The 21,659-nt window shown below is 38.8% G+C and overlaps 1 protein-coding gene across 1 annotated transcript; it reads right to left on the reverse strand.

The window, feature by feature from the left end:
* Positions 1 to 1,304: 1,304 nt before the first annotated feature.
* On the reverse strand, positions 1,305 to 19,990 carry LOC101759403 (Niemann-Pick C1 protein). The gene is made up of 39 exons (XM_004976447.4): positions 19,728 to 19,990; positions 17,826 to 17,875; positions 17,558 to 17,657; positions 17,331 to 17,438; positions 16,466 to 16,582; positions 16,116 to 16,266; positions 15,629 to 15,876; positions 15,033 to 15,218; positions 14,677 to 14,753; positions 14,476 to 14,593; positions 13,498 to 13,581; positions 13,203 to 13,295; positions 13,025 to 13,126; positions 12,806 to 12,871; positions 12,429 to 12,524; positions 12,234 to 12,341; positions 10,561 to 10,674; positions 10,382 to 10,468; positions 9,660 to 9,788; positions 8,989 to 9,187; positions 8,770 to 8,910; positions 8,616 to 8,659; positions 8,414 to 8,497; positions 8,025 to 8,093; positions 7,869 to 7,945; positions 7,236 to 7,305; positions 6,890 to 7,039; positions 6,491 to 6,562; positions 6,105 to 6,249; positions 5,912 to 5,976; positions 5,744 to 5,809; positions 4,556 to 4,649; positions 3,794 to 3,830; positions 3,644 to 3,701; positions 3,012 to 3,122; positions 2,440 to 2,507; positions 2,064 to 2,130; positions 1,909 to 1,977; positions 1,305 to 1,822 (listed from the first exon to the last, which is right to left on the reverse strand). The coding sequence occupies exons 1-39, from the start codon at positions 19,791 to 19,793 to the stop codon at positions 1,733 to 1,735; spliced, it is 3,876 nt and encodes a 1,291-aa protein (XP_004976504.2). The 5' UTR covers positions 19,794 to 19,990; the 3' UTR covers positions 1,305 to 1,732.
* Between the last annotated feature and the right edge of the window lie 1,669 nt (positions 19,991 to 21,659).

Here is a 21,659-nt window from a genome sequence, read left to right on the forward strand (position 1 = left end):
CTTATGGCCTAAAGTCCACATCAAAGAGCTCTTCAGTAGAGGCCTTAGGAATGTTTCTTTGGATGGTAGGTGCACCTCAGTCAGTCAGACAAGCTGAGAACAGATTAGAGAGATCATTAGAAACAGTTCATCGTAATTTTGACAAAGTTTTGAAGTGTATCATAAAGCTAGCAGCTGACATAATCAAGCCCCTCGACCCTGAATTTAGAATAATGCACCGTAGGTTACAGAATCCTAGATTCTTTCCACACTTCAACAATTGTATAGGTGCAATAGATGACACTCATATACCAGTTGTCGTGCCAAGTAACAAGGTGGTGCAACATCTTTTTCGAAAGGGCTTCACTGCACAGAATGTGCTTGCGGTCTGTGACTTTGACTTGAGGTTCACGTTTGTTCTTGCGGGCTGGCCTGGTTCAGTACATGACATGAGGGTTTTCAATGATGCAACAGACAAGTACAAAGACAAGTTCCCACATCCCCCTCCTGGTATGTTATGCCTATGTTTGCACATTCAGTAAGTAAACCACTTCGGTTGTAGCTTTTGTTTGTAACAAGAATGTTCGTATTTGCAGGGAAGTTTTACCTAGTGGACTCTGGATACCCCAATCGACCTGGTTATCTTGCACCTTATAAGGGAACGAAGTACCATCTTCCAGAGTTCAGACAGGGGCCGATGCCCAAAGGTATGAAAGAGACCTTTAACTTCGCCCATTCATCTCTTAGGAATTGTGTGGAGAGGTCATTTGAAGTTCTTAAGATGAAGTGGCGGATTTTGTTGAAAGTGCATAGTTATCCAATGCCAAAGCAAAGTCAGATAATTGTTGCATGTATGGCACTTCATAACTTTATTAGAGAGAGTCATATGGAGGATGAGGACTTTGATCGTTGTGACCGTGATGAGAACTATGGTCCTCATGAAGCATCAACCTCTCAACCCCCACAGCAAAATACTCAATCAAGGGACGAAGATACAAATATGAATGCATTCCGTGATCAAATAGCCTCAAGTTTATATAATAGATCGTAGAGTATTTTATTTCTTGTAGTTGATCGTAGAGTATTTGAATTGTATGTTTGAACGATGATGTAATTGTACGAATAAAAACTATTCAATGTCCAGGAGGAACAACAGCGTGTTCCTCCTGGCCGGCGCCTGTTCCTGGCCAGCGCCTGTGCATGGCCGGAGGATGGCCTGGGCGTGCATGTGCATGTGCCTGTGCATGGCCAGAGGAAGTGGAGTCCTGGGCGTGCATGTGCATGTGGATGGAGTCAATAAAAATGAATTTAAGACGTGCATGTTGTTTGAATCAATAAATAAGGGCAAATCAATCATTAGCTCAAGGAAGACTACCTTTTAGCTCTTGCATCCAAACACCCCACAAGGACTAAATTTTAGGGGCTAAAATTTAGGGACTAAACTTTAGCCCATCAACTTTGGATCCAAACACCATCTAGCTATGCCGCACAATCTAGACCCAATACGCCTCTTAGTTTCCTTTTCCACCATGTAAGCACCAACTAACCTAGTTATGCAAACAATAAGAGATGGATATGTACAGTCTTTTTCTATGGATCTATAGCACTGCTTTCACCTTCAACAAATACTGTACAACTCGATGGTACTCCTGCACCGGGAGAGATGGATGTTATGTACATGGACGCACAGAGGATCCCAAACTGGCCCATTTCAATTTTCAATGATTTCACTATTAACTCGAATAAAATCCCATCAAGTCCGCTCGGTTGAAGCTGAAGGTGGTTGATTTTGTTCAACTGGCTTCACCGATTTTGGAGGAGGGCCACATAAGCTCAGAACGACCTGAAAGATTTAGTAATTTATTGGTTAAAGCTTTTTATGAGATTGTGTGGAAACAATAAAAGATGATAGATGAACTAGATACTAACCGGTAGGAAGATAAGCCCATGCAGGAACCCAATGAGGACAAGAGCCAAGTACATTTGGAAGTAATAGACCTATAGTCACATGGATATAAGAAAGGTGTACTTCAGGGTAAGACGTAACCTGAATTTTGGGTTAAATGCGGATCAGAAATATGTACCACAAAAACTTCAGATTTTGCAAAACGCAGGACAATAACTCCCACAAGCTTGGTCAAAGTGATTCCACTGAAAAGCCAAAAAGTATGTCAGACAAAGATGATAATAATTGTTGCTGTGAGGTGTAAGAATAGCAAGCAAATCCAGTTGACACCAGTTGTAAGATTGAAAAATTCTTACAGAAATGCACGAGTAAATTTAAACATCTAAAAGCTGCTGTACAGAACACTCGCCTATGCACATGAATGCAAAAAAAATCAATCAATAAAGCATATGATGTAACCAATCCAAGTATTCAAATGATCGAAGCTTAAATCTTCGTCCTGTTTTTTATTTTCTCAGGCTAGCCACATTTTTAGGGAGAATGCAATTTCTAACCTGAATACAGAAGCACCCATCGTGGATAGAGCCTGCCTTGCACGAGTTTCTCTGTCCCCAGTGCCAATCTATAAAATAATAATAGAAACCTAGTGTTAAGTCTTGGTGTGGGCTGTGGAAAATAACAGCCAACACAAACATTAGTTAATATATTTTTTAGAAGCGTGTTTATATCATATCAAAGCAGTTCTGTTGAACGAGTTGTGTGGCATTAGTATCATCCTTCTTGCTACGAGAACTTATGCAGACTGTAAAGAGCATATCCAATTGAAATACTTCTGCATTAAAGTCCAAAATGGTATTATCATATAGCTGTGCGCATGGTACTAAATCCTACTGATAGGAAGGAATGATTGGCAGGTTTTCATGATCAGTACAAATGTGTGCAGCAAAGATCTGTAGAATTGGCCTGAAAAGTGCTGCACAGTTTCATGCCAAGCCTTTTACATGCATAGCAGGAATACTTTCTTCCAAGAATTATAAAAAAACAAGGGTTAGAACTTTCCAATAATCACATAAATCAGCAAAGTTAAAAGATTTGGAGCTGGTATTTCCGAATGTACAGCACCTACCATAAAGGCATGCGTGATATGAACACAGAACTCAACAGCAATTCCTATTGACATAACAAGGTTTACAACAGAAATCGCATTGAGCTGAATACCAAGGATGGCCATCACTCCCTGCCAACAATTTCAAGAAAAGAGAAGGGAAAGAAAAATTAGGGCCAACAATAATTCAACACCGTGACAGAACAGATTGAATTAGAATAAGCAATGTCATTACTAGGGACCTAAAATTGTGCTGTGATTCCCTAACATCATGGACTAGTATGACATATACAAACACCCAGGAGTCTAGTACATGCCATTATGCCAATAGTGGTAGGCGATTGTAAAGGGAACATCTTTTTAGATTCATTTATAAAGTTTTCCTTCTTTTTGATACTTCAGCATGATTATTTCACATCATAGCATCAATAACATACTCAGAGGCTTCAGCAATTGTAAATGAATCCTATAAGTTGCTTAGTTCAGCTATCACACAAAATCACACCATGAGCCAACAGCCCACTTCATTTTAACAGCTTTTACTTCAAATCTGGTATTATGTGCATTATATATTCATTAGGGTTAGTTAATTACTCTAAATATTTTTCAAATGTATTTAACTTCAAGGAGTACATTCTGAGGGTCAAACATACCATCAAATCCAAGACTATCATTGCCAGCACAATTAAAATGATTGCTGAAGCCCATAAACTGAAACCAGAAGATGAATGAAGATAAGGATCTGGTGAATTGAGCATCAATTGAAAATAGTTGGTACTGGGATTATCAACAGCCTTACAGACCTGCTGGTGACTAGGAAGCAAACGACAAATATAGTACCTGCAATTTTTTTGGCATAACAGTGAACATAGTCAGATTAAATGCAACAAATATCTTACTTTTTCATCTGATTCTGTCTAGAAGTTAATTCGAAACATAGAAAAATCTGTGAAATGAAAAATCATGTGCTATAAAGTATCCCCCACCATTTTAATTTTTTTTAGTGTTGATATATAACTTTTGTTTCCATCTTGGCTATAAATCGGGTGGAACGATGACTAGTAGCTTGGGAAGAAATATACAATTCATATGTCCGAATAAACCAATAATGAAAGATTCAGCCAGAAGCCTAGCTGGCTGGGACCTCTTCAGCCAGAACATTGTGAAACTGTTTGACTGGGACCACTCCAGGTCCACCAAAGCTGTGAACTCACCAGTTCCCAGCTGACTGACACATTAACACATAACAATCAATTCATTGGAAACTCAGTCAACTAATGAAAGTTCAATGAATCATAAAACCCGTTCATATTAACTGGCCCTCAATGTTCAACAACCATTGTTTCTTCAGTGCAATCTGAGGAACTAATTCCAGGAATATAATCATGAAGTCGAGCAAGAACACTATATGCTACATATTTATATTAAGATAATATTAGGATACTAATTGAATATATTAGGAGTTATACTGGATGAAAAAATCGTACAAAGGGAGTCCTCTGTGACATTTAAGTCACAAGGCAACACTAAGTAATAATAAACAAATAGTGAATTTAGTTACTAACCAAGGCAAACACATATGTTCATGATAGCTGTCTTCCACACACCCAGATATTGCTCAAAGAATATATAGAACACAGAATATGGGAAAATTTCCATCTGCACAAATAGGATATATCAGAGGCTTGGTAAAAAAACTACAACCTAGAAAATTCTCAGAGTAATCCATGCGAAATATGAAATATCAAACAATTATTATTTCATGGTCCGTGCACCTCAGCTGAAAAGATAAAGCTTGCACAATAAACTTTTCTATTCCAAATAGGTCACAACTGGTAGAGCCAAAACAAAATCTAGTGTAATGTGCTCTCGGCAAAAGGCTTATCAGAATGTACACTGGCAAGCTACCATCATGTTACCATTTTCACAAAGGAAAGACCCTATTTTTTTTATGTTACTATTGCACAGAGAGGGAAAGAGGGAGGGAGTCTCTCTCCAAATATATCACAACAGGTAGAGCTGTTGGAGTATAAGTGAATTGCCCACCTTTTCCTATTAGCTTAAGCTTTTGGGTTGAACTGGTTAGTGCATGCAACTCAATATGGTATCAGGGCCAGAGGTCTCGAGTTCGAACCCTGGCAGGCGCGATTAAATAAAATAATTGCAGCCTACTCCAATTTCCACATGCGGCCTGACGGAGCCTGCCGTGAGGGGGCGTGTTGGAGTATAAGTGAATTGCCCACCTTTCCCTATCAGCTTAAGCTTTTGGGTTGAACTGGTTGATGCATGCAACTCAATAAGAGCCAAAACAAAATCTAGGTGTAATGTGCTCTTGGCAAAAGGCTTATCATAATGTACACTGGCAAGCTACCATCATTGCACAGGGAGGGAGGTGCATAATCAAGAACCATGGTTGGCTAGTGCCTTTTGTTGAGGGCACGCCCACCCAGGGCTCATCAACTTTTACCTCGAGAAACTAGTTTCAGCAAGTTTCTTGGCCAGCCAGGGTTCAGTGCTCCTCTACCTTTTTTTTTCTTCAAAAAAAATGCCTGGGTGGTTTCTCCTTATGGTTGAGAAAAAAAGAAGAAGTGCATAGTCTATTTTTCTTGAGTATGTAGCAGGGGAAAGTATATCAAGAGAAAGATCAGTTCTTAGTTACACTATGTAGTCAGTATCCATACTTGTTATATTTAATGGCTGTACTTTTCTTACTGATATTGTCCTGATCTAAAATATTGTTGCAGCTGAGGTACCTGTAAATCTTTGGACATTTTAGAACTGAAGTCCCGAGCAGCTCTCATTGAGTTAACATAGTCCGTCTAGAAAAAGAAAAAGAAAAGATTAGAAAACACAGGTTCAATTTTGGTAGGTAAAATGGAAAGACGAGGATAATCATAATGGGCTGCATCCTAGTTTAGGACCTGCTTATTAAGGGGAGTATGGTATGTTCGGAATGCTGATGCTTGTATGATGCCACTTTCATAACCTGAAAAAGAAATAGGCTTGTCAACGCTAGTTCACAACCTGGTTAGTGGAGTCTATATGTTAAGCATGATTTCAGATTTAAAAGACAGCATGAAGATAAGGTACACTATCATAACATAGTACACACACCATTGAGGTCCAAACTTGTTGAATAAGCTCCTTTTCCCCCTTTAGAACAATCACTCGATGGAAGTGCATCAAGAAACCATGGGAGTTTATCTTTGAATTGGGTTGTGGATGGACGTCCATTATCCAAGTCTGAGTGTAGGAAGCACTGAAATAAAAGCATAAAGTAGATCAGAAACATTTCACTTCTACTTCCAGTATATTATGTGTGGATTGTGGTTTAACCATACAATTTAAGTATTTATTCATTACAAATAATAGGACAAAAGCAGAGTAGGGGTTTCCCCTACTGTATTTCCCTCCAAAAAACAAAAAAGGACACAGTAGTACGAAAACAACCATCTGGAATTGATTAATAAGGTAAAAGGTATGAAGATTACAGATATTACCGTTGTGCAGTTACTGCAGGTTCTGCTTGCGCTGCAAGTGCCTGAATCCTGATCGAGTTGGCAGCATGGAGGCTGTAAAGTACAGGTTTGAACGTTAATTACCATCTATTAGAATAAAAGGTGCATTAAAAAAGTTATTGCCCTAGTATGGAGACCGTTGCTACTTCAGTAGGCAAGGAAGGTGCATTTTTCTTTGTTAGTGTGCATGCCTAGCAATTTGCTTACATGTGGAGAAAGGATATTCCATGGAGTGACCAGTTACTGTTTTCTTTGTTAGCACTATTCATCCTTTTTTATTTTATATAGTTAGGGAAAGTTCCACTGATTCAGATAAAAATTCATCTGTTTTGATCAAATCAATACAAATACAGTAAGCAAAGAGAGGAAAAAGTCTATAACCTGATCATCTGGAGGGCAGTAACTTCCATTCACAAATTTCCTACAGCATCCGAATGCTTCAGGAGACATCCAAATTAGGAAGTCATCAAGCCATGAAGCAGCAGGTTTAGCAATGTAACTAGTCTCAGGGGATAACGATTGTCTTGCTATCTGCATGATTGCAAAAATAATGTTACACAGAGTGCAATCTTCACAACAAATGAACTGTTGCACCAGATGCTCAGTTTGCAGTGGGAGAAGGGTAGCCTTATAGGTACTAAACAAGCTCACCTCCGATATATATTGTGCTACTAAATTGGCAAAGAAAAATTATTTACTGAATATATTATGGATCACAATAATATACCTCATTCAAAAGAGAATTTGAATTACACTGGTTGATCGAACATATCTGATTCGTATGCACCGATGCAGAGCTGGAAAACAATATAAAAGAAACCATAGGTCAAGCTTCTATCTCTGTTAAGCATGCAATTCAATAGAGCTCAACTAAATCACCTCATGTCAAAAGGCAACAATAACTGATCCAGCAACATGAGAAACTTAGAATTTTTTTAACTTCTTGCATATTACTCCCTCCGTCTCAAATACATATCTAGATGCATAGCAAAAACTATGAACCTAGAAATACCAAAACGACCTACAATTTGGGACGGAGGGAGTAGGAACAAAAGGATTTGCTGCTGCTGCTGCTGTTGTTATCATATCAGGAATAATAGAAATGTAAGAATTTGGAGTTATTCAGCATGCAGTGTTTTCTCCAGAAAAGAGAAAGCATATATCACATGAAACAGTTGCCACAGGAATCATACATGATACTAAGTCGACCATATTTCAAGAACTAAGGAATATAGAAGAGTGACAACGATGATAAATAGCCAATACTAAAGTTTAGGAGCCAATATTACATGTATATTTGCACCCAACGTCATTCTTCTCTTTGAAAAAAATTCTGAGTGCTGTTTTTAGGTATAAATACCTGTAATTGAAGTCTTTCACAACAAAGTATAATGGTGGACCAACTTTCATGTACTTTGCAAGGTCATCAAAATAGTCCTGGAAATACTACAATTAGCGCGAAGGAAAAGAGGAAAGTGCTTCAAGAAGTATTCCTAAGGCTCTTGCAGTAGCAAACCTGTAAATAGGAATTTCGTGGCAGAACAATTTGCTGCTCCAATCCTGGTTGCAGTCTAGTAGACAAAGCCTAATTAGAACATAGGACACACTGCAGTGAGTGATAACACAACCACACATTATTTCCAAGAAAATGCAGGAGAAGTGCATTTGATCACAGTGCTCAGTTAAAGAATGACATCAGCGACAGTCGACAGATGATCCCACAATGTGATTGCATGATTATTTCAAAGAAAAAAGAAAAATGACTCATGCTCTTAAAAACAGGATAATCTTTGTAACAGCCAACAGTATGCTAATGTCAGAATATCATTCTAAAGCAATAGGCACCTCAGCAGTAAAGAATAGTAAGAATCATCATGCATGCAAGAGAAACAGAAGAAAACTTACTATGCTTGAAAATGCCAATCCTACAAACACAGTGATTACAACGAACTTCACTGCCCGGTAACTGAGAATTGGTCCATGGATATCCTACACGTATAAAAGAAAAGGCAACTACAAGTCCGTCAAAAGAACAGGAAAATCAGACAACCTAAAACGTGGCTGAAATTGAAGTATCAACAACAGCAAAAAAGACTAAAATGGTTACCCTCATATATCTAGCAAGCAAGTGGAGCCTCTGTCCATCACCACCTTAAGTTTTCAAGGCAGTAAGAAAAGAGGACAGTTAGGAAAGAGCCAAAATGACTTCACATTTAAGACAGCAGGTTATAGCAAAGCAAATGCAAGATCTCACTGCTTACCATCACCGGCAGCTGGACTTGACGCGATTCTCGCACAAGGGACACAATCAATCCTGCCATCCTGTGCTCTCCTAAAGTCAAATACAATAAGGGCTACAAAAGCTGTCACTTGGAGAAGGAAATCCATAAAGACCGCCAGTGCTGCACAAGACAAAGTAGGTTGGAAACTCCAAAAAGTAACAAGTAGGGATACAATTGAGCTAATGTAGAGAAACCAACCGGCAAACATGGAAAACACTCTGGTCGCAGGCATTGGATTAATTGCACTCACAGCAAAGGCTAGTACTTCAGCAAAACTGGCTAATGTAATGGATGGTCCAACTTCCACCAGTGCTTCACTTATCCGCTCTTCCAAGTTTGACTGATCTGGTTGGCGTTTGACAGCATGCACAAGGATACACATGTTATCGACACCGACCTAACCACAATCACAAGTGTCAGTTTCTTCACAATAATTGAAAGTCTTTATATCTACCTATCACACGATCATCTACTTCTTCAACAAATTAAAGATCAATTAAAGGCATCAATCAACTACAAAACCCTTTCAAGGAAATAGACTTAGTGTACTCAGAGGCAAAGTCAGACACAAGCATTGTTCTGACTCTGAAAAAAGAATCTTGGAGGCACATTCCTTCAGCAGATGCATACAGCATCAACCTTACATAGTTCAAAGATCATGGGAATCCGATTTTAAGCAGAGGTAGCTCATGGTAAACAAACCTTTAAGCAATATTTCAACATTGTACATGAAAATGCTATAGTGTTACTTACTCACATGTGTAAGGCCCAAATAGTTTTTTGTTAACAGAAAATCAAAGAAACATAATGAAAGGACATCAGATTAATTGAAGAACAGAAAGTCAACCACTGTTGTACAGAAGACTTACAGCCAGCACAAGAAAAGGAATCACTTCCATAATAATAAGGGTAGACTTCACTCCAATAGCACTAAAGAATCCCATTGAACCTAAAACTGAAAGCATCACCAGGACGACCCCAGACAAGCCAAGCAGTACCTGAAATCTATCTGGGTCAAATGTTTGTAGAGACCAAATGCAATTATGTAAGACAAGTTTTGCATGGTTAAGTAAATCGGTATCTGACGAATAAATCAGGTCTTCAAAACGAAACTCAAGATTAAAATATTGTAAGATAAATCTAAAAACAGATTGCCTCTTGTCAGAAATTTTCAGTTGTAACTTTTGTGCAATTAAAGAAATAACTGTTTGCAAATGTTACATGCAATTTTACAGAACCGGGTGGTCATTTATTGTTTGAGGGAATAAACTGTGGTTGTTTGTAAAATGTGTCATTTTTTGTAATTTACAAAATAGTCTACTGAATCTAAAGCAGAGAGTTGTATAGGGCCGGTCACATATGATACTTTTCACTTATAAAACTATTTTGACTAGAGCATAGAAGCACATAAAATGCGATCAGCTTCATTTGTATCAGGGACATAAATAAAACATAAGCACTTTACGTAGAATCTAGATACCAGCTGCGAGGTCAATGGTACATGCAAATGAGAATAGACAAGAATGCAAGCATGAGGAAAATGACACCCAAGATGGCAAAGAGCTGAGCGATCATTCTACTGTACCCATACCTTTGATGAAACAAATAATGACAACCAACGAGAAGGCCGGTCTCCAAGTGTGAATGATATATATGCAAACATCACAATATAGCTAATCTGATTTCAATCACAAGAAACAAATAAGCATACAGTTGAAACTACGATGCCTTCAACAATATTAAAGGGTTTTGCATATATAAGATATTTACCACTATTGTAATAGCATCAGCTGTACTTTCTCTGTTTAATTCATCTTGGATAGAGCTCTCGGACGAAAAGGACAATGTCAGGTTCTGTGCTAATACCATCGGAAGTATTTCCTCCTGAAAGAAAAAGATTTAGGTCTTCTACCTCATTTTTTTTCTCGAACACGCAGGAGAGCTGCGTATCATTATATTAAGAAGAAAAAAGGAATAAGAACCATTACAACACACAAACACACACACACACACACACCATTACAGAACCATGCCGACAAGCGCCTTTTCTACAGAAAAAAACAGCCGACCTCGACCTAAACCTTCACTCCTGAGTTGGCACTAAAGCAAGGAGGTGATTAACTCCTCGAGCTCCAGCCATACCCCACAAATGTAACTCCTCACTGGCTGAGAACAAAGCTCTGGTAACACTTGGAGAGGCCCCATCAAAGACACATCAGTTGCAATGGTTCCACAACGTCCAGGCTCCCAGAATAATTAGAGAGTTAAGGCCTTTTCTAATGGGAGCAGGCCTTTTCTAATGGGAGCAGGCACATTGTTAGAACTTACTTCCCACCAATCCTCAAAACTTCTTGCATCCGGATGAGGGGTGAGAGCCTGCAGTCCAACCCTTCTCAGAATATTAAACCAAAACTCTCGAGCAAAGACACACATTCTATCAGAGGTGATTAATGGTTTCCTCCGCTTGATCACAGTGTGGGCAGCTTGCAGGGTGTGGCAGATTCCTTTTTGCTAGCTGATCAGCTGTCCAACACCTATCCCTAATCATTTAAGTCTTCTACCTCATTGTATGTAATATTGAAAGTAAAATATATAATTAAAGAAGAAGTAACTTCTTGCAATGGATAAATCAGAAGATACAAAGCACTGAAGGTAAGAAACTGCCAAAAAAAAATGCTTTGAGCTAAAAATCGTTGTGCACATAAATGACATTAGCAGTCACACATTTAACGTTGCAATATGGGGATATGCCACATAAGTGGAATTTCAGGATATGCCCACCAATATCTCAATGACACGTGGATCTTAACTCAACTTTGAGGGGTGGGGTATCCTCAATACCTCACCCAAATTTTACAAGCTTCAACCTAAGGGAGCTGCGTTTGGCTAGCTGTATCAAGAAAGGATAAACAGAACTGAAAACATTGTTGTGTCCCAAATGATGCCCTAAGATAATAAAGTTGAATACTCTTAGATTGCCTTATCACAATTCTTTCATATTGCTTTATCTTATGAGGACATAGAACCATGTGTACTCAAATGTTCTTTATAGCTGCTTGAAAGGGATATGTAATTTTCAGTAGTTTACTAGCCCACAAACAAGGTCTAATCTTGAACACAGAGGCAGTGGGGAAGTGTGGAAATATGCCACAGGAAGTGCTTAAAGAATAAATGTGGAACTGTTGGCTTGTATAGAACAGGTATCAATTAGAGTAGACTTCTATCAAAGGAAGGGAAACTTGCTGAGCAAATGCAACAACATCAACATTAAAGCCTTTCAGTCCCAAGCAAGTCGGTATAGGCTAGAGTTGAAACCCAACAGGAGCCACTAATCAAAGGTTCAGGCACATTCCATGCACTCCTATTCAAGCATGGCTAATCAAGGTTCAGGCCGCTTGCTGCGCAAATGCAACAACAAAAGAAATTGAATTAGCATGGCTAACCTTAACAAGATTAATAAATGCCCGTTCCCAAGCCACGGCCTTCCCGTTCTCTTGTCCTGTTGTCTCAACTTTGTTGTTCACAGGATAAGTTATTACAAATGCAGAAGCCTGCCCAGCAATAGCAAGTTCATAAGCAATGAGATATCAGAAGATGTAATATGTTTATTCTAGTACAAATGTGCAATAAAATATTACCTCAGTAAAATTGTTTCCTGAAAAACCACCTAAAATTGTACTTGGATCAATAGGTGACTGAAAAGTGCTCAAACATGTCTCTTCAGAAGTGTAATGCTGCAATGTACAAGATAAGCATTTAGGCACGGCCATTAAAACCAGCTCAAAAACCTAGTAAGTATACTGACAGTCAGTATTCAATGCAAAGTACCGCATGTGCCTTTGTCAACAATACAACAACTTTAGTACCGAGTGAAAAACTGTCATGCACTATAGAATCCATATTCCAATAAGTAGAACAATAAAATTCATGATCAAATCCCCAATTTTGGTGAAGTTGCTATTCAAACTTCAGAAAAAACATGAACCGATAAGATACTTCAACAGTAGAGATTTACCTGAAAACAAAATTTAGCATGGTCTATTCCTGAATCATCATACTTTTTAGGATCCAGCTGGAAATACTGCAGCATTGAGCATTGAAACTATCACTTTTATAGCATTTTGTAGAAACCACAGTAAACACAAAACAGGAATATAAAACATTTGCATATTCTAGAGAAAACCAAGTTGGTTTCAATACAGAAACTATACAGTAGACACTATAGAATCATCACCTGCAAAACACTTTGAGTAGCACAGTCTGTACTGAGTGGCTTTAAGCAAATGTCAGCAAGGGCTACTGTTGACCCGGAATAACTTGCACGCAGATCATCAACCTTTAAGATTAAAGAAACATGAGAACCATACAGCAGATGAAATCCCAAAGTTCACATTACTATGTGAATTTCCTACCTTTTTCTGAATCTGGAATAGTAATTTCATATTGTTGTCATTTACTATTGAAGGAGCTGCAGACCCACTGGATGCAGAAGTGGCTAACACAAGCTGCATTAACAACAATTGACAGCAGAATCCACTGTTTAGAATATTCATCTCGAAATGGAAAACAGTACAAACAAAGCCAGAGATAAGGGTCAAGATAATCACAGGAAAAGAAGTGTTCTATTTGATAGGAATTTCGCTAATACAATTTGTAACAAACATTCGCTTCATTGGGCACAAATGAGGTTGCAAGAGTTGAAAAGACCTGCTCAATCCTATAAAATGGTGCAAGATGGCTGTCAAAATAGTTCTTCTCATCAGCGGCTCGACTTCCAGGGCTAACCCAAAGCTGACAAAAGAGAAGGAATTGAATTCATAACTGCTTGATCAAATAACATAGGAAGTTTACAACTGATTGGTAATTTATATATGAAGTCTAGAGTTCTAAAACGGCAATTCATTTTGTGGACCATGGACACATTTTTGTTAATGAAATATCTGATTGAGTGCAGTGTAATAAAAAAATTGTATTTATTTCTGTGTACGCTTACACATTAGATCAACATCGGAGTTACAAAATTAAGCATACTAAATCCCAACATACGAGAATTCTAATAATTTAAACTGTTTAGTTGTTGGATTTACTCTAATTAAACTAATACCTAATGTTTAGATTATTCGATATGATGTTCACACCCACTACTTCTGGCAGATTAACTTTTGTAATGTATATTTGGCATTTAAAACATTAAATGAAAAAATGATCACCATAGTGAATATGACAAGATCATAACCGCTTAGAAAAGTATCTGAAATATATATAATGAAGATTCATATTGTACAGAAAGAGGATTTGTGGTTTCCATTTTGTTTTAAACAATATACACTTCGGTATAATAAATATTTATGAATTGTAACAGATACATCTAGCCTTACACATAACTGAGTGAAGCAATCATTCTAACGTACATAGAAATTATTTTGTGATGTCCATTTCTTTCATTTTTCATGCTCCAAATTTACTGGATGCTTTATGAGTGGTATTGTGGTAACAATCAACAGAGATGTGCAGTACTTACACCAAATGGTGAAGTGGAATTAATAAATGTTGAATACAAAAAACAAAAATGTAATTACAGATCTCAATTCTCAACGTCGGGTTCTGAGTATTTCAGCAAAAGTAGGTCTTCTACGAAAAGACAGCAATGGTTAAAATTGATAATGATTGAAATAAATTAAGTACCTTTTCTGGTTGGGTTTCAACCTTGAAGCGAAGGAGACCAATACATAAGAGGAGAGGGATAAGCAATGATACACATAACACAAGGAGAGGGTGTCTAGCAACAAAAATTCCATGCTTCCTGCAATACTTTTCAAAAATTAGGATGGTGCCTAAACACTTGAAATGATAATTGTTTGGGTACAATTGAAGAAGGAATCCAACCTAAAGAAAATTGACATGTAAGTTTGAACAATAGAGGGATATGATGGTTTGACAGTAGAGGATGCAGCTTCAGACACCTGATACCAAGATAAATTCACCAAAATGAAAACGATGAACTTGGGAGAAGTGAGAATTTAAGTGCAATCTCGAGAAAAATAACTGAAGTGCCATATAATAAATGAAGCTATTATAATTGTGTGGGCATTTTCCAAAGAAAAATAGAGAAGCAAGCTATAATTAAGAAACTAAAACTCCATATCAATATTTAAGATAAGCACATTAAGAAAACAGACAAATAAATATTCTAATAAAGCAAGCAAGCTCTGGTCATGAAAAATAAATTGGCAGAAAAGAACCTGAACCGAGTTATGAGGACTCTTGCCATTTTGGTTTGAGTCTGACTTATCATCTGAATTCTTCAATGGTTTTGTCTGCAAGGAGGAGGCAGTTCTTCCTCGTGCTCTGTGTAACAAACCCCACAGCAGAAAAGCGCATAATAACGCAAGGTAGATAACCACTAGTGAGAAGTCTAAGCATTTGGCCTGTAGATATAGAAAGGAGTATAAGGGGCACACCAAACAACTAAGAAAACATCCAAAAGATTGTTAAATGGCCAAAAAATGAATCCATTGAATCACAACAGAGGTTAATATTTCAATTCAGAATTATCACAGTCTTTTAGCACCTTCTGTGATACATATTTCATAAGATTTAGTGAAATTATTTGTTCGTCACAGTTACATTTGTTGTATATCCAATAAGTACACAATCCAAGCATGTGTGCCTAACATGTAGTATGCCCATTGATATCTAGTAAGTTGTTCACCCCTGTGCCATTTTCTAATGCATTTAGAGTTACTGCAATTCTAAACTGCTTTGATAGATATAAAGCTTGGTATACAAGACCCAATCCTTCTGTAATTTGATCATACATTCAGGTAATAATGCCTACCTTTAAAGAACCCATTTTAACTGAACAGGAGGTATCAGTGTTCAGCTGTGGCAGCAAGGATCCCGTGCAAACAGAAGAAGAAGGGCAATCACCGCATGAACAACCCAAAGATGGGTCTCCACAAGAATAAATTGTAGAATTTAGAGGCTTCACACCAGATGAATCACTAAAATCTGATCGGAATGTTATCAAATAAGGTGACCCAGGCTCATTAGGGTTCGCTTGCCGCCCAATAAATGCCAACCACTCTTCAATCACAAGTGCACAAGACAAGAATTAGACATGAGTCAGTCAAATGTGATTACAAACGACACGAAGTAATCAATTTATTCAAAATTAAATAGTCTACCATCCAATCTGGCACTAAAAGGCTTAAAAACATCAAGTGGGAACATGAATTCGAATGCACAACAAGATGGGGTGCAGGAACCATAGTTGCCATTTAACTTGATACCATCAGCAGAAATTAAAAGGGTTTCTGTTGTACCTTTGTAAGTTTTCGCACCTCCACCGAGAAAATCCATTGCACGTGTGTTCAGAGTTCCAAACTTAACATCCTTGCATGAGTTGTATAGCTCTTCACCATAGTTAGTAGTTACATAGTAATCTATGCCATCAACAGTCATAGTGCTATTTATCTGCAAAATACAGTCAAAAGTGTGCCTGTAAAAATTGAATAAACATATGATGAATTATTTATGAACTTGTTTTTATAGTGCACTAGAAGTTTAAGCAAATAAATGACAACAGATGGCTGCACAAAACCATATGAAAAGGGTCTGGTAGAATCTCAGAAGATATTTTTATGCTGACAAAGTAGATTAAGAAAAGAAAGACCTGCTTTACTGAAGTCACATTAATGAATAGGCTTTGGTTTGGAGAACAAGACATCTCACAGAAGAGATTCAGGAAATTCCTCAAGCATGCTGGGCATCCAACAAGAAATGGCACAGCCTGCAAAATGTTAAAAGTTACAAGTAACCATGGACTGAAGTTTTATATTGAATATAGATCTAGAGTAGAGATCAACAAGGGGCCCCTAAACATTTGGCGTGTAAAAAATAATCGAGTCATTTGACTCAGGAAAAACTCCTTATGAATGTATTTGAATCGGCAAAATAGGATGGTAGAGAAAAAGGCTTGCTAGTGTACAATGGTCAACAATTCACATTTAATAGACAATGATGTACTGACCATGCAACCAATCGATTGCAGCACTGCATATAAGGACAGAAGGAAACCATGACAAAAACCAATAACAAACAAATAATTGATAATTAGACAAAGATATTTGTTAACAGAGGTTCTACTTGCTGGTAGATACAAATTATTCTGTTCCAGAAGGTTCTTGATAGTTATTCTTGATCAGCCTCAGGTATGCATCAGCACAATAGGAGCGAAGCAGGGATAATCTATGAAGCAAACATTAACCTCATGCTATAACAAAGGCAACTTGTCACAAACAAAATATTCAGCAGGTTCAGGTTAGCTGGTCGCAGCTTCACAAAACATTTCTTTAAAAAAATACACATATGGTGCAAAGACAACTTTACAAAGATTAATTGTGATCGGTGCATATTAAGTAACACTAACATGACTTTCCTGGGTGATCATTTGATATCAAATAAAAGCGATACTACCCACATTGATGGCTTATTCAAGTGCACAGTCCATGTACTTCTTCAGCAATCAGGGCATTTACCTGTTGAACTTGTTGGTGTAACGTATCAAACTGATCTGCGGTGCAACAGACATTGCCAGTGATTGTTGGGCACAAACTTTGGATCCTTGACGAAAACAATGTGTCTGGCTGGAAAAGCAATAAAGCACTTCGTAAACAGGCCACATTTGAATAATCTTTTCTTTTCTTGCAAAAGATAAGGGAAATGCTTCTCCATTCGAACCAAGGTACGAGGACCATATTGTCACCTTAACAGCTTTGGTTGCATTCGCACAGTTTAAGACCTTCCCATCACTTCGTTGTGCACAAATGCCGTACATGGAACAGTAACCTTCTGCGGGTACAACCCTACAGAAGCAAAATGGTAAGTTAGATGAGCACCAAGGGCTCCACAAATATGGAATACCATGTTTAAACATGCCAAATACAGTAGCATGCTGTAGAAGCAGTTGAGTGTAACTTCTACTGTCTAACCACAGCTACAATCAGCAAAATTGCAGGTTACTGACAAATTACCTTGAGCCATTGGATTGCTGTGCGCTGATTGGAAATGCTAGAAGACTGATCTGCATCATTGTAAAAGAGTTGCATGTTATTTAGACAACACCTGAATCGGCAGTGAAGTAAAACCATATCAGCATGCCTGTATAATGGCACTTTATCTTATGGTAGCCTACTTACACACACCATACACAGTCCAAACTAAATGCTGTTTTAGCTCCATATACATATATAAATAGAAAAGTAAAGAAGTAATACCATAACCATTGACATAGTTTACCCCTATTAATTGTGTACTCATCTCTATGTCACCCCCTATAAATAGGCAACTAATAGTGGTGTTTGCAGGAAAATACTTAAAAAACCAAAATAACACATCCAGCTCTCTACATGACATCTAATTGAACTATGGGAGGTGATAGTGTGATATTGTTATGTTTCAAATCCTCAAGGGGTAGTATGACCATAATTAATCCACAGACTTCAGAAAAATGAAGTCTAGAAAACACTTTTTAGTAGCTAGAATTGCAAGGGTAATGCAGACACCACCGAGACAGCAGAAACCATAACATAGCAACTTCTGGATAGCCTGAAACTGGGAATACAGTTGGTGGTTTGTTGGGCACATAAATATTATCAATTCTCGAAGTAAAAATGCGGAAACACATGCCTCAAAAATTTGAAAACAAGATTAATTATACAATGGAAGTTCCAGTGAAGCCTACAAAAGAGTCAGTTCAACTAAGGAGCATCACCAACATAAATGCAAATAGTCATGTTGAAGTTCTAGTACTGCACAAGTACTATTGCAGCAACAATTACATCACAACTTACAACAAGAACCAAAAGTTGACAATCCAACAGCTTCCCCTCTGAACCGGATAAAATAGCAAATAACTGACCTATAGAAGCAATATGTTCAAGGGAGGTAGAAACACTGAATCAAAAAATGGCTTATCTAATCTGAGGCATAGACAATCAAAGCTCGCATATAAATGGTTCAAGAAATTCTGTTGCACCAGTAAATGTTGCTAAATCATGAATGGCCTTGCAGCTTAAAAGCAAAACAGTTCGAACTATCTTCTAACTTATATATAAAAAGCGGCAGGTCCAGAATTTGAAATACTCCGGAAAATGCAGTTCATACGGCTTTACCCTATTCAAGCAGCCTTTATAGGAGGACAATTTTTAGAAGAGAGTATAATGTCCGCTTTTAAAGAAAGCGACCTTTATATGTGCACATTCTCTTCAAAATGTGGGAACAGGGAGTAAAAATCAGCAAAACACAGCATGCAACAATCCCGTGAAGCCTAATCAAAATGTGTAAACTGATAATTCTGAACAAAGAGGCAAACAAAGTTACTACAATCCGACAGTGAAACCCAAAATTGAACATATGTCGAACTAAACTCCCCCGGGGTCAACTAAAATCGAACTAAATGGGGTGATCCACTGAGAAAAATAAAGCCAACACCAATGAGGCAAACCCACACGGTTCCGATCCCCCAATCCGAAACTCCCATACATGTCAGTAACTGAAATTTGGTCAGACTCGCGTGTAAAAGACATTCAAATCTCAAATATGCTCCCAACCCTCTTAAAAGCAGCACCCAAGGGGAATTCGCACAAACGACGAGGCCATGGTAAAATCCAAACGCCGCGGTAAAATTCGAGCCAATAACTAGAAAACGACACCCGCTACGAACTGCTCCTACCAAAATTGCAGCTCCTCCATGCAGCCACGCAAAAATAGGAAGGAATGCAATTAGCAACCCCAGATACGGCTACGCGGGCTCCAAACCCCAGAGCATGACCGAAACCCCACGACCCTTCGGAGCGGCCGCCGCCACAGCGCGACCCGACGACACCCACGCGCTAGTACAGTACCCCTTCGAGAATCATGAGCGCGGGACTCACCTGCACCAGAGCGATCGCCGCGGCGGCGAGGGCGGCGAACCCTCGCCGGCGCCCGCCGGGGCCCATCCCGCCTCGGCTCGTCCTCGATCTCTCACGGGAGCGCGAAATGCCGGAACGGAAGTGGATGGAGGGAGGCGAGGGGGGGGCACGGCACAGAATGGCGTGGGTGAGGTGTGGACTTTTTTGGAGTGAACCGCGCGGCCGAGCTTATATAACGCCGGGGCGGGTGGGAATGTGGGATGGCCGGATGCCGAGCACCAGCAAACGAGTTCGCGGCGACGCCACCTCACGGTCACACGCCGGAAAAGACAGCCGAAGGAAGGGTGGGTTTCCTGGGCGGTTTTACCTCATTTTCTGCGTCTGTTTCCGATCTCCAGCCCACCCACCACTCATCACCGTTGTCATCCGTGCGAGAGCGGAGAATGTGGTGGGACCAGCCTGTCGGCGGCAGTAACGCTTGCGGATTTGCTCTTGGCGTGGACTGGTGGGTGGGGCTGGCGAACGGCCAGTACTGCTAGTAGTATCTCGTCCTCTCAAAAGAAAAAAAAACAGTATCATCTCGTCGAATTTACCACCACTCGCTGGCAGCTGGGCCATGTGTAAAATCACCAGGTGTGGGCCCCATAGCCTCCGCATGAAAGTGGTGGTAGGAATTGTTAATTCTGACTTATGACTACTTTGGTTTTTGGATTCTTAGATGTCGTGTGGAACTACTAGAAATTCTATAATCTAGCAACAATATTCACAATCGGATGGAACTATGAACGTCATGCTGAGAAAGTTTGTTGGGCATCTGATAATGTTAGGTTGCTCCACTCTAAAAATCGATTTAGAGGGTCCACATTTGAAGTTATTACCAAAAAAAATAGAAGGAAGTTTTCACCCTCAATCTCTCTCTAGCTGCAACGGATAATTCATTCTCTCTCTCTCTCTCTCTCTCTCTCTCTCTCTCTCTATTTCGGGTAAATAGAGTATTTATTTGGTATTGTTTTGAACTGAATAGACGGTTAGATTTTGCCTTCTGACAACAAGGTTCGAATTCACAATGTGCTCGGTTCGAATTCTGAGCACACTGGAGATGCTCATAGTTTTCGCGTTCTTATATTCATTCATCCACCATTTATAGTTCAAAGAGTGAATTATGGATCGAACCAATGTAAAAAAAAAACTTATCCGCATGTTTGCTAATGTGACAAGCGATGTTCTACGATTCAAATAGTATACATTTCTTTCTTTATGTGCATGGTTAAATGTCTAATTTGTGGTCAGCTCATTCTAGTGAAGTCAACCTGATCATTCAAAGGTTTCATCCTAGTATCAAAAAATGATCAAGTTCAATTTTGAAATGTCGAAAAATGAATAAGTTGATCCTAAGCTCCGAAAATGACCTCAAGAAACAAAAAAATGTCACACCTCCAAACACTGGAATGCCATTATGTTTCTCTGGAAAGATTTTGGATTAGTAGTCAAAGATTCGAGAATAACATCTTTAGCTCATGCGGACTGAATGTTTCGACAGTGCAATGCGCACAAGAAGAGTGACGTGTCCACGTGACAGGAAGGATAGCACACTTTAAGAAATTTGTGCTTGCAAAGTTACGTAATAATTCAAGAAATGTAACACCATAGGCGCCATAAAAGACCCACTGTGTCAACTCCTTTCTCACATGCTAGAGTAAAAGTAGCGGAAGGAGCAACAAAAACAATATTTTTTATAAAAAAAATAAACATATGCTAGCATGTGGTTAGGTTGGTCATTAAATGTTAGTGCGTGGTTATTTTCAAAATATCATTTTATTGTTGTTTCCCTATTTTATCTAGGGCAACATACTAGTGAGTTTTGTACTCCAACATGCGAGAAGCCACGTTTGGCAACTCTTGGAGTTTGGCGGCGCGTGGGGTGTTACAGGATTAGCTGCTCGTTACCGTAGC

The sequence above is a fragment of the Setaria italica genome, chromosome VII (assembly GCF_000263155.2).
Source record: "Setaria italica strain Yugu1 chromosome VII, Setaria_italica_v2.0, whole genome shotgun sequence".
In the NCBI taxonomy this organism is placed as follows: domain Eukaryota; kingdom Viridiplantae; phylum Streptophyta; class Magnoliopsida; order Poales; family Poaceae; genus Setaria; species Setaria italica.

Coding starts and splice junctions, on each gene's coding strand:
- LOC101759403 (XM_004976447.4), bottom strand. CDS start 19,793: ATGGGCCCCGGCGGGCGCCGGCGAGGGTTCGCCGCCCTCGCCGCCGCG. Junction 8,094..8,413: donor GATTGGCATTTTCAAGCATA/GTAAGTTTTCTT, acceptor TGTTCTAATTAG/GCTTTGTCTACTAGACTGCA. Junction 5,810..5,911: donor ATACTCCCCTTAATAAGCAG/GTCCTAAACTAG, acceptor TTCTTTTTCTAG/ACGGACTATGTTAACTCAAT.